Source organism: Stenella coeruleoalba (assembly GCF_951394435.1).
Source record: "Stenella coeruleoalba genome assembly, chromosome: 5".
Taxonomy (NCBI): domain Eukaryota; kingdom Metazoa; phylum Chordata; class Mammalia; order Artiodactyla; family Delphinidae; genus Stenella; species Stenella coeruleoalba.
In genome coordinates, this window is record NC_137150.1 from 12148931 (window position 1) to 12166438 (window position 17508).

General features: G+C 37.6%; 1 protein-coding gene across 4 annotated transcripts in view; it reads left to right on the forward strand.

Moving 5' to 3' along the window:
- Positions 1-17508, forward strand: part of ATP2C1 (ATPase secretory pathway Ca2+ transporting 1) — a 117779-nt gene that overhangs the window by 95527 nt on the left and 4744 nt on the right. For all 4 annotated transcript variants that reach the window (XM_079922660.1, XM_079922663.1, XM_079922661.1 and 1 more), the window contains 8 exons: positions 2512-2682; positions 3781-3878; positions 12509-12559; positions 13506-13672; positions 14969-15037; positions 15661-15777; positions 16588-16735; positions 17266-17361. In XM_079922660.1, the coding sequence (XP_079778786.1) occupies positions 2512-2682; positions 3781-3878; positions 12509-12559; positions 13506-13672; positions 14969-15037; positions 15661-15777; positions 16588-16735; positions 17266-17361 (917 nt within the window). The remainder of the gene's footprint in view (positions 1-2511; positions 2683-3780; positions 3879-12508; positions 12560-13505; positions 13673-14968; positions 15038-15660; positions 15778-16587; positions 16736-17265; positions 17362-17508) is intronic.

Sequence of the window (17508 nt, forward strand, 5' to 3'; positions counted from 1 at the left end):
AGAGGTGCCCAGACTCTGCCTTGTGAAATGCTGCTGACTGGACAGTGACAGGGAAAGGGGGTCTGCTGTGCACACACACATCGGCCGCTTCTTCTAGGGACATTGTGTGTATGTAGGGTTGAAGAGCAGGGCTTGGGGCCATACCTAGTTTTTACCTTCTGGCTTGTGGGGAATACACACACACATACACACACCCACACCCATGCACTTATGTAGTCTTTCTCAAGGAAATTGGAAGAGTTGGCTTCCTTAATTTTATTGTTATTTACAAAATGGAAGTCAAGCACCACAGTTCCTGGGAGCAGGAAACAAGTATAATTTACAAGACTTCTGCTCTTATAATAAGATAGGTTTAGAAAGGTATTCTTGTGGCTTCATTTGAGGGCAGTGTTTTGTTATTCTTAGCAGCTCACAGCAAAAGGGTTTCAAAGTTGGGTTGCATTTAGACAGTCTTAAAGGTCTGGTATGTGCTCCCTGTTTTCCTCAATTTTTGTAACAGACGTTTCACACTTGTTTTTGACTAATTCTCTTCATCTGAAAGATTGTGGAGCTTTGTGTATGTGTGGTTTGGTGTGGTAACATTGTGAAATAGACAAGACTTGGTGGAGGAGAACGTCTTTGTTTCACAGGGCTTTGGGAAACATTCTGGGCATTTGTCCCTTGCTTCACATCTTTTCCTCTTCTCTGCTTATGCTCCATTTTCCTCTTCCCGCTGAAGTTACCGTAATGAAGAGTAAAGAATAAATGAATAAAGATTTTAAGTTTAACTTGATATGAACTTATTTTATACTTTATAAAACTTAAGTTTCTTAAAATACATGTCGTTAATTTAAAAATTGGAGTACGTTTCGTTTTTATGTTTTAAATATAAAGGAGGAAGTTGGGGGCCCTCCACACAGAAAAGGTCTACATATCTTTGTCCCAAACAGTAACAATAGATCTTCATTTGTGCTAAAGAAGCAAACAAATAAATACAGGATACTGACCTCTGGGCTAATACCACCCCTTCACTGAGAGTGCCAGGAGCTGGTGTCCCTTTCTTAAGATTTGCTGACACACAGATTGATACTCAGTGCCCCCCTTCTGTTGCCATCTGCCTCTGTTCCAACACTAGGGACTGTCAAGTGGCTCATTCTCTCCAGAGTGAAAGCGTTTGGGGCTCACATCTACGTAAATAGTTAGGTATGACTCGTACACTGGAAAAACAGAAGTCATTTGCCTCTAACCATGGTTTTCCAAATGTATTTCATCCTTCATACCTTCTGCTTGAATAAGAATGGATACTTCCCGTGATCTCTCTGGGACTTTTCAGTTTCCCTGTAAGATACATGTTTAGTTTGTGTGCTTTTTTTGGTGTGTTTTCTTTGGTAAGTTGTTCAGTCTTATAATATTCCAGATGGAGACACATCCCTCTGGCTCATAAGGTAGCTACCAGAGGTTCCAGAATTCTGAGAAAAAGCTAAATGGTATTTGGAAATGGTGCTATATCTTAAGTTCCCGAGGACGACAGGAAACTAACTATAAATGATGGTATGGTGGTATTATTTATATAGTTTTAAGAGAACCAAAGTAACAAATAAGAAAATCCTATTAATGTTACAGAAAGAGTGAAAGAATAGAAACTATTGTTGGTATTAGTGGTTTTACAATCACTTTACAAATTAACTTTACCTCCCAGGGTTTGTTGTGTACAAAATTATTACATGTTGTATATAATTAATGTAGCCTTCTCTTCAAGCTATTGAATTGTTCTGGAGGCCTATAAGATGGAAAGATGAAGATACATTAGGAGAAGCCACCTTCAAAGGTGACTGTTTAAAATTGACTTTAAAGCTCAACAAACTGGGGCTTCCCTGGTGGGACAGTGGTTAAGAATCTGCCTGCCAATGCAGGGAACACAGGTTCGAGCCCTGGTCTGGGAAGATCCCACATGCCGCGGAGCACCTAAGCCCGTGCGCCACAACTACTGAAGCCCGTGCGCGTGGAGCCTGTGTGTTCCGCAACAAGAGAAGCCACCGCAGTGAGAAGCCCTCGGCAACATGAGAAAGCCCGTGCACAGCCACGGAAGACCCAACGCAGCCAATAAATAAATAAAACAAATCTATTAAAAAAAATTTTTTTTTAAAAAAAAGCTCAACAAACCTATAGTTTTCCAAATAATTAATTGTATTTTTCTTAAGAGTCAGTAGTTTCTGCTGAAAGGAGCTGCATGTTTGCTATGTGAAAACATTTCTTATTTGCTCCTCACTTGCCTTCTCTGCTTAACAGTTCTTTAGTCTTATTCTTTTTAATTTTTAATAAGTTAAAGCAACCCCATATTGAGAACCATTAAACTAGAATATCTTTGCATGTAATAATTCTGATTTTTAGAGTTTTTGTAATTACCACAATGACATTGTCGTCTTAAGTCATTTATCTGAGAAGTGTTACGGTCTCCAGCTTTTGTAAAGTAAATTCTAATGGTTTTGTGATTCACATTTTCTTTTTCGGATTTTATTATTATTTCCCAAGTTCTTGCTTTGGCTTCTGGTCCTGAATTGGGGCAACTGACGTTCCTTGGCCTGGTGGGAATCATTGATCCTCCTAGAACTGGTGTGAAAGAAGCTGTTACAACACTCATTGCCTCGGGAGTGTCAATAAAAATGATTACTGGGGACTCACAGGAGACTGCAATTGCAATCGGTATAACTAGGCTGCTTCCTTTGTTTTCCATAGTTTTTCTTAAATTACTGCAGTGCATAGTTTTGTGAATCATTTGACATGAAGTGTGTTTACATAATACTGAGTTATACAGTTAAAATTGATGCTTTTGTTTGCTCATACTCTATAAAATTGTGGACCAAATTTTATTTTAGTTAAAAAAATAATACTATTAGTTGAAAATAACTAAAGCATTGTGAAATCACATTATTTTATTTACAAAAGAATAGTTGATTATTTTTAACCTCATAGTCCACTATGCTGACGGATAAAAGCGCTAGATCATGAATGTGAAAGAAAATATGAAATTTAGTTTTTTCTTTCAACTTGAGTATAATTTTTTAAAAGCAGACTTTGTACCTAATTTGAAAGAAAATAACTTGTGTCTGTATTTCTGTTGTCTAATACATATATGCCTATGTTGTTTGAATGCAGCTTAAGATTACTTAACAAGTATAAGGAAATAAAATGGACATGGAAGTTAATCTCCCAGAACCTGTAAACTATAATTCATACTGATAAATTTTAAATTTGCTAAAGTTCATTAATTCCTATCTTATTAATATGGAAAGAGACTGAGACAGGAATTTCACACTTTATGTGATCTAAGAAAAATATGTCACTGGAAACATAATATTGTTGGGAAGATTGTTCCTAGAGAAACTTCTCAACATTTATTTTCATTTACATAACAACTACATGATACCACAGATGAGCCACCATTTTGCCTGGCTTTGTTTACTTTATTTAAAATGCACTCTGATCTTCATTAAAATTGAGCTCCCAAGCAGAACCTGCTTGGCCTTGTTTCAGTTCTTAGGTGTGGTGGGTTAAATTGTGAAAACTCTTTATTCTTAAATTTAAACAAAAATAGAGTAGTCAAACAGAAAACCCCACAGTTTTTACTAATTCAGTTGTGTTTGTTTTACTGTAGTCTGTCTTGTGATCCCTTCATATAAAGACATTTTATACTTAAAGGGAAAGTGAGTTGATAAATCATATTAAGTGAGCATTATGTTGACTAGCCTATCAAGCAAAACCAATTTGGTTAATTATGTTTTCTTTCCCATTTCACTTCAGCTAGTCGTCTGGGATTATATTCCAAAACCTCCCAGTCAGTCTCAGGAGAAGAAATAGATGCAATGGATGTCCAGCAGCTTTCACAGATGGTGCCAAAGGTAGGCCTAAACCAGAGCCTTTCAGACTGAAAGGCCTTATTCTAGGTGTTAGACAACTTCTCCTGTTTGAAACATTTGAAAACAGTCGGGACATGACCACCAGATTCTTTGGTCCAAATCATGAGATGAAATCAGTCTTATCATTGACAGTATTTATGATGTGATTGTTAGGAATATCAGTACTTTAGCAAGAGCCAAGTTTCCTCTGAGGAAGGTACTGTGGAAATTAACAGTGGTGTTTTGTATTTATAAAGTACAGAGTGGAGAGAGACCATCACTTCATACTTCTTACCCTTGTGTTCTATTTTAATTGAATGCATGTATAATGCTTTTAAAAAAATTGAGGTATCATTTGCAAACAGTAAACTTCTTCCTTTCTAATGTACAGCCGTTAAGTTTTGACAAATGTGTGTGGTCCTTGTAACCATCACACAATCGGGTACAGGTTCCTCCCACCCCAGATCCTCTTGTTGTGGTCAGCTCCTCCCTCTTTTTCCACTGCTTGGCAACCATCGATTTGTTTTCTGTCCCTATAGTTTTGCCTTTTCCAGAATGCTCTAAAAATGGAGGCATATAGTATGAGGGCTTTGAATCTGCTTTTTTGACTTAGCATAATGCATTTTTAATTGCTGAGTAGTATTCCACTGTATTGGGTTTGTGTTACCTATGCACTAGTTTAAAGGCATTTGGACTATTTTCAGTTATTGCTGATTATGATTACAACTACTCTAAACATTTGTATATAGTTTTTATATGAAAATAAATATTCATTTCTCTTAGATAAATACCTAAGAGTAATTGCTGAGTCTCATATGGTTATGTATGTTTAACTTTGTAAGAAAGTGCCAAATTGTTTTACAGCGTGGTTTTATTGTTTTGCATTCCCACCAGCAATGTTTGAAAGGTCTAATTGCTAATATCCTCACCAGCACATGGCATTGTCAGTTTCCCCACTCTCATTCTAATAGGTGTATCATGGTATCTTATTGTGGTTTTAATTTGCATTTCCCTCAGAACTAATGATTTTGTGTATCCTTTTCATGTGCTTATTTGCCATTCATATATTTTCTTTAGTGAACAGTCTACCCTGCCTATTTTTAAAAAAATGTTTTATTTTTGAATTTTGAAAGTTACTTATATATTATGGATAAAAGTCCTTTATCAGATATTTGATTGGAAAATATTTTTTCCCAGTCTGGTTTTATTTTTTTATTCTATTAACATTGTCTTTTAAAGAACAGAAGTTTTAAATTTTGGTGAAGTCCAGTTTATAATTTTTTTCTTTTATGGATCATGCTTTTGATATGTTATCTAAGGACTCTTTGCCTAACCCAAGGTCCAAAGATTTTTTTCCTGTTTTTTTTTTTTTTTATAGAAGTCTCATACTTTTAGGTTTCACACTAACATCTGTGATCCATTTTGAATTATTTTTGTCTATGTGTGAGAAGTGGGTTAAGGTTCATTTGTTTTATGTATGGGTGTTAAATTGTTCCAGTACCTTTTGTTAAAAAGACTGTCCTTTCTTTTTCATTGAAATGCCTTTTCAGAGCATCTGTGAGCAGTGTGGGTGTCTGATTTGTTTTAGATTTAGTGGGGTAGGTGTTTCCATATTTGAACAGGACTCTGTGTATGTATGTGTGTGTATGTGTCCTATCCTGTTAGTTTCTTCCTGACATTTATTTCTGAAAGAATAAATCCTGTATTAAGTTCCCTGGGGGTATTGAGACAAAATGTACGTTTAGTAAGTATATGTGAAATCTGCAGTTAATAAAACATTTTCCCATTAATCTTTGTTCAGCCTTTTCTTCCAAACCTTTTCCCAGAGATGCTAACAAGTAGTGACATAGGACAGATTTGAAATTTCATTTTATTTGCTTTCTTCAGTTCACTCTCTCTGGCTCTCTGATAAAAATGCTAATGAACTCTGAAAACCAATGTAAAGGCAGTTAGGGAAGGAAGAAGTAAGTTACAAATTGCATCATCAGCCTGGACAAATTACATCATTGGTCATTTTCAAATAAGAGTTTTTGTGCATCAATTATGGCAATTGCTCTGATGCTATTCAAAGAGAAAAGCTCATTGAATTGCTTGGAGTCATCCTGCTCTGTGGAGGAATTCCATAAATACCAGGGCTTTTTTCAGGTTTATCATGTCTTTTGAAAACCCAAGTCTTTTCTTTCCTTTAGGTCCTTTTAGTCCCCCCCAACCCCTACTTTGTCTTTTTTCCCATTTTTATCTTGTGTTCATGTAACTCTTAAACCTTGGTCTTATGCTTTTACTTCAGATCATTTTGAAAAGTTTTTCGTTTATTAGTGTTAGAAGAAAACAAAACTTTTCTTCTAAATTGCCAGCTCACTGAGGTTTTCCCACATGTATTAAAAATCAGATTAATGAATTCTGTTCCTCATTAAAACGTTTTTTGGCTTCCCTGTTTCCATAATTCTGTCACACATTCCAAATCCCTTAACATTTCTCTGTCCTTTTGACCTAGAGCCAGTTAGAAAGTAGTATGGAAACTGAATTTTGCTTAATTATTTATAAAGTCCATCTGGGAATTCTCAGTGTTTTTTGTTTATGATTTCTTGAGTGTGTTCTACATTTCCTGTTGATAAAAATGGACATTCTCTTTTCTTGTTTGTTTTTTTCATTTTTTTTTTTTTTTTTTTGCGGTACGTGGGCCTCTCACTGTTGTGGCCTCTCCCATTGTGGAGCACAGGCTCCGTATGCACAGGCTCAGCGGCCACGGCTCACGGGCCCAGGCGCTCCGCGGCATGCGGGATCTTCTCGGACCAGGGCACGAACCAGCGTCCCCTGCACGGCAGGCGGACTCTCAACCACTGTGCCACCAGGGAAGCCCTTCTTGTTTGTTTTTTATAGCACTGCCTCCATTTTTGTTTTTACCAAACCTATTAACCAAGTCCCTATAATAAAATCCCAGTTTGTGTGCTGTTTAATTTTTGGTATGTCATCAATACTTATTTCAATGCATCAGGTATCTTTTAATCTGTTCTGGAAGATTTGGGGACCTTTGGGAGGTTATTTTAATGCCAGGAATAATTTTTTTCTATTAGCCTCTCCTTTTCATATTTACCTACTTTCTTCTCTTCATAATTTACTTTCTGTTAATGTTGATCAAAAGAACTGTGAGTGCTGACCCCAAATATGACACTGAAAAGATGGACCCATGAGAAGAGAAAAATCGTCTTGCAGGTTCCTTCTGAAAATACACAGCCTTTCACCCTTTCCCTCCGTAATATTGCCTGAACTCTCTTTGCTGACACAGTTCTACTTCTTTCCCATTGTCCTTTTACCATCCTGTTGTCCTCATTCTGTCTTCTCCCCTCCTGCTCCCATACTACAGTGATTATATTGTGTGCTTATCTTAAATCAGTATATCCCCCCCCTTTTAGGTAGAGAAACAGACATAAAAGTGAGAAGATCATTAATAGAGGAATTTCAATTACCCCCAAGTTTAATCCTAGCTCTGTGATAAAATGATATAGTTCAGTTTTTAGTCACTTCTCTGTGTGTGTGTGTGTGTGTGTTTTTAATACCTTATTTCTTCAGGCCATAATTTTATGTCACTAAATTTCAATATTTTTTCTCAACCAGAAAGATTGACCTGCTAGTCCTGATGCTCTAAGAATTTTTACTCTGTGCAGTATTATATTCCACATGATTCTTCAGCTTTGAATTGAGATCTGCTTAGTCTCAAAGAAACTGCTTTTATTTTGAGTTGCCGTCAAAGCTTTGAAATGCTGAAATCTATATCAAGTAATAGGTATACTGGATGCATGCCAAAGTAATTTGTTACTATACAAAAGAAGTATGTTTCAGCCCAACAATTGGTTTGTTATCCTTATTGCCATTGTCAGTGATAAGCTGCATTGGCTGTAAAGGAGTGATTTGCAGTGGTTTGAATGATTTGTAGTGGAACAAAGGCAAAATTTTACTCTGTACAACCTGAGTATTTGTAATTAGTAATTAGCCTTTTATTTAAAAATTCTGTAAAATCGGGCTTCCCTGGTGGTGCAGTGGTTGAGAGTCCGCCTGCCAATGCAGGGGACACGGGTTCGTGTCCTGGTCCGGGAAGATCCCACATGCCTCACAGCGGCTGGGCCCGTGAGCCATGGCTGCTGAGCCTGCGCGTCCAGAGCCTGTGCTCCGCAACGGGAGAGGCCAACAACAGTGAGAGGCCCACGTAATGCAAAAAAAAAAAAAAAAAAAAAAAAAAAATTCTGTAAAATCCACAGTCTTTGCTAGATGCTCAGTGCTGTGTGCTACATGATTAATTTCTGCAGTAATGTAGAATTTTCACTTAGAAGGTAACCAGTACATTTAAAATATGTATGCAGCTCAGTCCTTTTTATTTTATTAAAAAAATTTTTTAATTGAAGTGTAGTTGATTTACAATGTTGTGCTTGTTTCAGGTGTATAGCAAAGTGATTCATTTATACATACATATATATCTTTTTTTTTTAAGTGAACACTTTTTAATTAATTTATTTTTGGCTGTGTCAGGTCTTAGTTGCAGCCCATGGGATCTTTCGTTGAGGCATGTGAGCTCTTTGTTGCAGTGTGCAGGCTTCTCTCTAGTTGTAGCACATGGGCTCCAGAGCGCGTGGGCTCTGTAGTTGCAGCATGTAGGCTTAGTTGCCCCGCGGCATGTGGGATCTTAGTTCCCTGCCAGGGATCAAACCTGCGTCCCCTGCGTTGGAAGATGGATTCTTAACCACTGGACCACCAGGGAAGTTCCTATGTATCTTTTTTTTTTCAGATTATTTTCCCTTATAGGTTATTACAAAATATTGTGTTATCAGTATATAGTAGGTCCTTGTTGCTTATCTGTTTTATATATAGTAGTGTGTATTTGTTAATCCCAAACTCCCAATTTACCCTCCCCGTCTTTCCCCTTTGGTAACCATAAGTTTGGTTTTTATGTCAGTGGGTCTATTTCTGTTTTGTATATAAGTTCTTTTGTATATAAGTTCATTTGTATCACTTTGATGGGTTTTTTTGTTTGTTGTTTAGATTCCACATATAAGCAATATCATGTGATATTTGTCTTCCTCTGCCTGACTTCACTTAGTATGAAAATCTCTGGGTCCATCCATGTGGCTGCAAATGGCATGATTTCATTCTTTCTTATGGTTGATAATGTTCCATTATATATATATACCACATCTTCTTTATCCATTCATTTGTCTGGACATTTAGATTGCTTCCATGCCTTGGCTATTAAGAATAGTGCTGCAGTGAACATTAGGGTACATGTATCTTTTCGAATTACAGTTTTCTCTGGATATATGCCCAGGAGTGGGATTACAGGATCATATGGTAGCTCTGTTTTTAGTTTTTTAAGGAATCTCCATACTGTTCTCCATAGTGGCTACACCAATTTACATTCCCCCCAACAGTGTAGGAGGGTTTCTTTCTCTCCACACCCTCTCTGGCGTTTATTATTTGTAGACTTCCTAATGATGGCCATCCTGACTGGTGTGAGGTGATGCCTCATTGTAGTTTTGATTTGCATTTCTCTGATAATTAGCAATGTTGAGCATCTTTTCATGTGCCTTTTGACCATCTGTATGTTTAGTACTTTTTAAAGACATGGTAAAGAGTTTCCAAATGGATTTTGAACCTTTTTAAAGGAAGAATGCTTTCCACATATGAGTTATGTGATTCATGGTACCTAGAGGAACTAAGGGTAATCAGTAATGTGATAGTACAGTTAAACTGAATTTTTTTGCCTAAGAAAATAATCCTCTTTTGTTTTAGACCTTTATTAAAATTGGGAGAGAACCTGGGAATAGTCTTTATGATGGTCCTAAGATTCAGTCATTTATTCATTCATCTTACATGTGTTTATAGAGCACTGGAGGTACTGGGCCAAAATCTCTGCCTCATGGAGCTTATAGTCTAAGATAAAACTCATGTGGAGTATAGCACTGCACAGAGTAAAAATTCTCCTTAAAGCACCAGGATTAGCAGGTCATTCTTTTTGGTTGAGTAAAAATATTGAAATTTAGTGACACAAAATTATGTCTTGAAGAAATTAGGTATTAAAAAAAAACACAGAAGTGTCTAAAAATTGAACTGTATCATTTTATCACAGAGCTGGGACTAAACTTGGGGGTAACTGAAAATTCCTCTGTTAATAATCTTTTCATCTTTATGTCTTTCTCCAGCTAAAAAGGGGGGAATATACTGGTTTAAGATAAGCACACAATACAATCACTGTAGTATGGGAGCAGGAGGGGAGAGCACTGACAAAAGCAGGGAAGAGAGAGGATGAGATCTTTAGACAGCATGCCTAGGAAAGGCATCGTTGAGAAGGTCCTGTGTGATGAAAGGGGCAGGCTGTGTAATATCCGAGGGAACACAAGGGCAGAGGCCTCAAGGGAAGTGCGCTTGGCATGTTTCAGGAACTATGAGGCGGCCAGTGTAGTGCAGGGTTGGGGGAGAAGACTAACCGGGGAGCATGCACTTCATGTGGGGCTTGGTGGACAGTAAAAGACTTGGGCACCATTTGCTTGTCCTGAGAGGGATGGGAGGTTTCTGGAGGGTTTTCAGCAGAGGACAGTGTGGTTTGACTTGCGTTTTTAACCCAGTGTGTTGGCAGTGGGTTTCGATGTTTGAGTAAGGAGGTTAAGTGTGGATATATTTGAGGATGGGACCAAACTGTGTGTGGCATGTGGGAGAAGAGGAGGAATGAGGGTGACTCCCCAGATTTAGAGCCTGAGCCATTGCAAGAGTGCACTTGCCATTGGCAGAGGATGTGAGGGAGCATGTGTTTGGGGAAGTAACAGGGGTTCTGTTTGGCATGTTTAAGTCTGAGATGGGATGTCCAAGAGCAAATGTGGAGTAGGTAGGTGGATTAGTTTTATCAGTCTGGATTTCAGAAGAGACAAAAAGGCATATAAATAAAAGCCAGATTTCTAAGGTGGGGTGAGATCCCCTAGGGAGAGACCTCTTATATTATAAAGAGCCCAAGAACTGAGTTCTAGAACACTCCAGAGTGTAGACTTCAGGGAGGCCTGGGGGACCCTGCACAAGAGGAGCAGCTGGAGAGGTAGGAGGGGGAGCAGGAGAGTGTAGGGTGGTCCTGAGGCCAGGAGAAGAGGACGCCTCAGGAGGAGGGAGCGGTTGGCTGTGTGCGGGGTTAAGTCTCGGGAGAAGTGGCACTGGTGTCAGCAATGCAGAGTCTTTGGTGCTCTTGATGAGAGGTTTCAGGGCAGGGGTGGGGTTAGCAGCCTAATCAGGAGGGATTCAGGAGAGAGTGGAAGAGAGAAATGGGAGACAGCAGTACAGGCAGCTCCCTAGAGGAGTTTCGCTTATAAAGAGAAGGGGAAAGGAGGGTAGCAGCTGAGATAAGAAGGGAAGTTTTTGGTTTTGTTTTTCTTTAAATGGAAGGAATAACATGTTTGTACAATGATGGTAAAGGTGCAGCAGCAAGGGAAAATTTTTGATACAAGGGAGGGAGAATTTCTGATTGGTAAGAAGGTGGGATATTTGACCTGCACTAGAAACATATTCATGTTCATTTTTAGTAAAAGGAGAGAAGGAGGGATACTGTCTGGATACAGCTATTGGATGGTGGGAGTTGTGGAAGTTTTCTCCTGACTGTTTTCTTTGAAGTAGGAAACAAGGTTGTCAGCTGAGAGTGAGGCTGGGGAAGGGGATAAATTGGAAGCATGAGGAGAGAAAACTAGTGTGGACCTATCCTCTAGGAGAGTAGGAAAGAGAACGGTGGGTTACGTGGGTATTAAGGTCACCTGGCTCGGGGGTGTTGGAAAGACTGATGGGAGGCAGTGGTTACAAATTCCTGTGGAACATGGAGGGTGGCCTCGGGAGCAGTGACTGGCCACAGGTAGTGAAGTACAGTCTTCTGTGACGTTCAGAACCGAGGATCTGTGACTGAAGAAAGGAATGGAGGGCACCTGCCCCCTCTGTGCTCTCCTGGTGGTGCTATTGGAGAGGACTGTGGGAACAGCAGTGTGGGTAAGACTGGAGGGCCAGGGGATTTGTCGATGACTGGGGCACTGGGAGGGTTTCAGGAGACCAGAAGATGGGATCAGGAAAAGGGATTAAATATATTCTTTGGAGAGAGAAGATGGTATAAGCAGGTGGAGACACAGTGGAAGAGAGAGCGCCTAATGAATTAAGCTGAGTAGAAGAGCATGAGTAGACACTTCATAGTGCTTAACAACAAAAAAAGGCTCGAGGGATGTTGAGAAGCAGCTGTTCTTTAAATCTCCTGAAGACAGGACAAAGGGAAAAGGCCATTTTAGTTGTGGAAGTGTCGAGGAAGCCGATGCAGGAGAGTTTTTCCTTTGTCTGTCTCTGAACGTTTCAAGAATAAGGCTGTTTTCTCTTCAGAGCTTAAACATAATGGGATAAACTGGGTAAATTGTTTAGATTGTGCATTTCTTATAGTACCTAAAAATTTGAAATGACCCTGTCAAATGAGTGTCCTAACAAATGTATGGCATATTCTTAAGTTTGATCTCTGTGGCAAAATACAGACAGTTTAAATTGATAATTTAAAAAATATTCTTAGTTATAAGTGCATAGGTTATTCTGATATTTCTTAATGTTGAAGATTTTTAGTGTATCCCGTGTTTTAACAGGTTGCGGTATTTTACAGAGCTAGTCCAAGGCACAAGATGAAAATTATTAAGGTGGGTGTCTAAGAATCACACTGTTTTATCTCTGTATCCAAAATGCTACTGCTTGTCTTTCATTATGTTTGCTTTACTACTGGGAATATTGATAGAGCATTAAAGTCAGAAGTATTGTGAAGCAAAACAGGTGGTTTTTTAAAGCCTGAGATGGAAACATTAATAGAGAATTTAGTTTGCAAAGGAAGATGTAGAAGAAAACTTTAAGGAAATATCTGCAAATACAACCTTCTTTAAACATTTGAATAATGTAGAAATATGTTCTGACAGGAGGCTATAGCCAAATCATCCCAGTGTGAATAGGAATAATTACTTAGAAACTGAATAAACGCAGCAAGAAAAAAATGTTTTGAGAGTGTGAACAATATTTAAAGGGCTATGATTGTTTATATTAGTCAAATATATACAAAGCAGCTGACATGGTACCATCAGTTCATGGACTTATTAATCACAGTAGTGCTCCATTGTACTGAGGTCACGGTTTCTCGGCCTTGGCACTTTGACACTGTGGGCTGGATAATTCTTCATTGTGAGGGGCTGTCCTGTGTGTTGTAAGTTTAGCAGCATCCCCGGCTCCTATCCCTTAGATGCCAGTAGCGTCCCTGAAGTCATGACAATCAGAAATGTCTCCAGACATTGCCAGATGTCCCCTGGGAGACAAAGTTGCCCTGTGAACAACTGTGTAATTGACTCTTCATCAGGCTCTACACATAGAATCCATAGAATTTTCACACATGGAAATATTAATGGCAGCTTTTTCTAAGCTTTATCTTAAGACCTCCATATATTTATTGAAGTTTTATTGAAAAAGTGATTGTCTGTTTTATTTCCAGTCTTTAATTATGTGGGAAAGAAAAAGAGAGAGGATTTGTTTATCCCCTTATCTGTGTGGAAGCAACATTTTAATCAGAACTCCTCCCTCCCGCTTCTCCCCTCTCGCCCCCAGTCTCTGCAGAAGAACGGGTCGGTTGTGGCCATGACAGGAGATGGAGTAAATGATGCAGTCGCTCTGAAGGCTGCAGACATTGGAGTTGCAATGGGTCAGACTGGCACAGATGTTTGCAAAGAGGCAGCAGACATGATCCTGGTGGATGATGATTTCCAAACCATCATGTAAGTTTTCCTTCAATGAATGCACATCAGAGAGTCTCCTCCCATCCTTTCTTGCACCCCATTCATATAAAAGACTTTAGCAGTTTTAGACATTGGATAAACTAAACTTTTTTACTAGATTAATTAATCTTATTTTGTGTACTAGTGTGTAGTTTGGAGGAAAATTATTTGTATGGAATGGACATAATAAATGGCAGGGCTATTCATTTAAGAAATATTACTGAGTACCAGCCAAGTGTCACATTTCCTGGCCACTAGTGTTGTGATACAGCAGTGAACCTTCATGTGGCCTTTATTCTAGTTAAATTCAGGCTCACAGGAATAAGCATGTGCCTGGCCTTACAGTAAGTATTATATATAAAGATCCCATCCATATCTGTTTCCTTCTGTCAGGAATTGTTCATGTTACTAATGATGCAGTTTATCATTTGAATAGATTTGTTTTCATCCACAGTTTCTAATTGCTTTAAGATTCTGCAATACCTGCTGGTTGTTTCACAGTGTTCAGGTGGAGGTCACTTGATAATCATCTCTTGAATGATCTAAGTCTTAGTTCAGTGATGCCCTGTGTGCCTCATTAACCCACTGTGGCCTCAAGTGGAGCATGTGGGCCCTCAGGACCCAGAATTGCTAGGCTCTTAAAAAGATATAAGATATTTAATTTCCATTCTTAGAATTGTATAAAAATCTTGGAAGATAGGGCAATATGTTTATAAAACACATATTTTCCTAGGTTGAGCAAAATGAATGAGAGAATTTACATGGATCTTTGTAAACCATGTTCTTTTTATAATTCTGGTACAACATATACCTAATTGTGTGTAGGAGCAACAGATGGCTTAAGTTCTGTAAGTTTTATATGTCTCATTGCCATTTAATTTCTGACCTACATTAAATTAACCCCTTACCATGCATGCCTCTTGTATCTTGAAGTAAAATAAACTTGGAGGGGTAAAGAAGATCATTATTTTAGTATTATAAATGTGTATTATTGTCTCTTATGTAGAAACACAAGATGTGATTTTAATGTTGAAATGTCTTTTTAAGAATAAAAATTACTGTGTTATGAAATTAGTTCGGGTAGAGTGTAGCAGGCCAGACTTCATTCCTTGCCACAGTAGTGTTTCCTTTTTTTTTTTCCTAGTTTTAATTATGTGAAGAAAATAATAGATTTTCTTATTGATGTGTGTGTTTTATCAGTTGGAAATTTGTTTTCAAAATTAGTTCCACAGTATTGATATATCCTTATTTTTCTGTGATAATATTTTCTCACCTAATTTTATTTTTAACTTTCAGGTCTGCAATTGAGGAGGGTAAAGGAATTTATAATAACATTAAAAATTTTGTTAGATTCCAGCTGAGCACGTAAGTTTGTAAGAAGTTTTGACAAACTTATGGGTCTTAAAGATAAATTATTTGCAAAGTAGAACTCAAGCAGAATGCCTACAAGCTTCTGGGCTCTATTTCTGAGGGTTGTCCATATGTAAAAGTTTTCCAGTGTGAAAATTGAATCCTGTCCTAAATGTAAAAATGGCATGATAAAGAGGTTCTAAGTGTGATAATTATTTGTCTGTATCATCATCAAAATATATAAACCTTTGTGGCTTATTTAATAGCTCCTGAAATAACTAAGAAAAGGGCGTCAAATTTTAATATTTCTTCTTGGTATATTTTTCCAAAAGTAGAAGGGCTTTTCTGTAGTCCAAAAACAGTTATGAAAATATCATTGAAACTGTTATCTGAACTCAATTTAAAAAAATCTTCCTCTATTTGAAGGTCTTTTATTAAAATGCTGTGGATCATAAGGGTTAACTCTTAGCTTCAAAATGTTCACACTAATGAAGCAGTAGGTTACTTGGAAATATGGGCTTCCTTTAAAAGAACAGTAGTAACATGAGAGTTTTAAATGCTAAGAAAGTGATTTCATAAAATTAGCAAGAATTATACTATGCTGACACATTTTTTAAAATGACTCTTTCTTTCGATAGGAGTATAGCAGCATTAACTTTAATCTCACTGGCTACATTAATGAACTTTCCCAATCCTCTCAATGCCATGCAGATTTTGTGGATCAATATTATTATGGATGGACCTCCAGCTCAGAGGTGAGAGTTTTCTCATGTAAATTTGAAAGACAAAGATGGCATGCTATCCTGATAATTAAGCTCTAAGACTTCATCACGGATAGCGTTGGAAATCTCTGCAGCATCGTGTTTGTTATAAATTGTGTGATGTGAGCATATCATTTATTCTCTTGGAGTGCTCATTCATGCATTATGATCTGAGCTTTTAGGCTGTTAGATGCCCAGCCTTAAGTTGAGAACCCAGGAGGGAACAGTTGCAGTCCCTGTCCTCGAAGTAAGCTTTTTGTTTCTTAGAATAGGTTGTAATGGAGAAATCTCTGGCTTTAGTGCTATTACCAAAGTTCTGTTGCCAGTCTTAGAGACTTTGGGAAAGTATTGAAGGGCCTAAGCATCTAAGTATCTTCTTTTATAATAATGGGGCCCTAGATGTTGCTTTCCTAACACAGAGTGATACATGTCAGTGACCGTTACAACAAATTATCCTAGTTGAAACTTCCTTGCATGAAAGATGGTTCAAAGTCCAGTTGGTAGGTCATATATTTCAGGCCATATTTGGAATAAGTAAAGCTATATGTAAATAAAATTTGGGCAGTTTTTTGAATTTGATTATCAGTCCCCTCCCAAACTGTGCCAAATAAACAAAAAAGGAAAGAGTGATAAAATCTTTGGTTATTTTCAAGTGATCATAGCCAAGGTTTTCTTCATGATTCAACATTTTGTTTCCAAAAGAAGACATTTAGTTTCCAGGATAATTGAGGTCAATGAAGTTGTGAAAGTAATAAATCCAAATCTTACTTAAAACTTTAATTCACTTTTCTGTTTGTTTTGAAGCCTTGGAGTAGAACCAGTGGATAAAGATGTCATTCGTAAACCTCCACGCAACTGGAAGGACAGCATTTTGACCAAAAACCTGATACTTAAAATACTTGTTTCCTCAATAATCATTGTTTGTGGGACTTTGTTTGTCTTCTGGCGGGAGGTATACTCACTGGATAAGCTGCTTTATTAATATTCATTCTGCAAAGTAGGATTCGGTTATTTTTGTGTATTAAGCAGAAGGCTGGAAGTTACGAGAGCTCTTTCAAAAATAGAATAAAAATATTTAAACATAGTTTGATTTCAGTATTTATGGGTTAATAGAATTCCTGATTTATATATTAGAGTTATTTAAATCTGCAGAGAAGTATCAGATACAATAAAAATTAACATGAAAACTTGGGAAGAAGGTAGAAAATCTGAGTCTTTAATATAGCTACTTTCATGTCATCAAAAAAGTTCTTTTAGTATCCAGTTTATGGTTTGGGAAAAGACTTTTTACTTTATGTAGACTACAGCTATTCATTAGGTGACTTATTTAAATGGCGTATGGGAAATTTAGGTTGCTTATATGTTTTATATCTTAAACTAAAGCTATTTCATTCTGAGAGGAAGAAAATATTAACCCTTTAAAAGCATGTAGTATTTGTTCATTAAATTCAGCCAGCTAAAAATCTTTTTTCCTCTCGACAGCTGCGAGACAATGTGATAACACCTCGGGATACAACAATGACCTTCACATGCTTTGTGTTTTTTGACATGTTCAATGCACTAAGTTCCAGATCCCAGGTATGCTTAGGTGATCTTAGCTGACTAATTCAATTGGGTTAGGGTACTCTCTAATTGTAAGTGGGCAGGGTTTTTAGCTTTGCTTGCTTTTGTAGCCATGGTTATAGCTCCGGATATAGCCTTCCTACAAACATGGGCCTCCAGAAT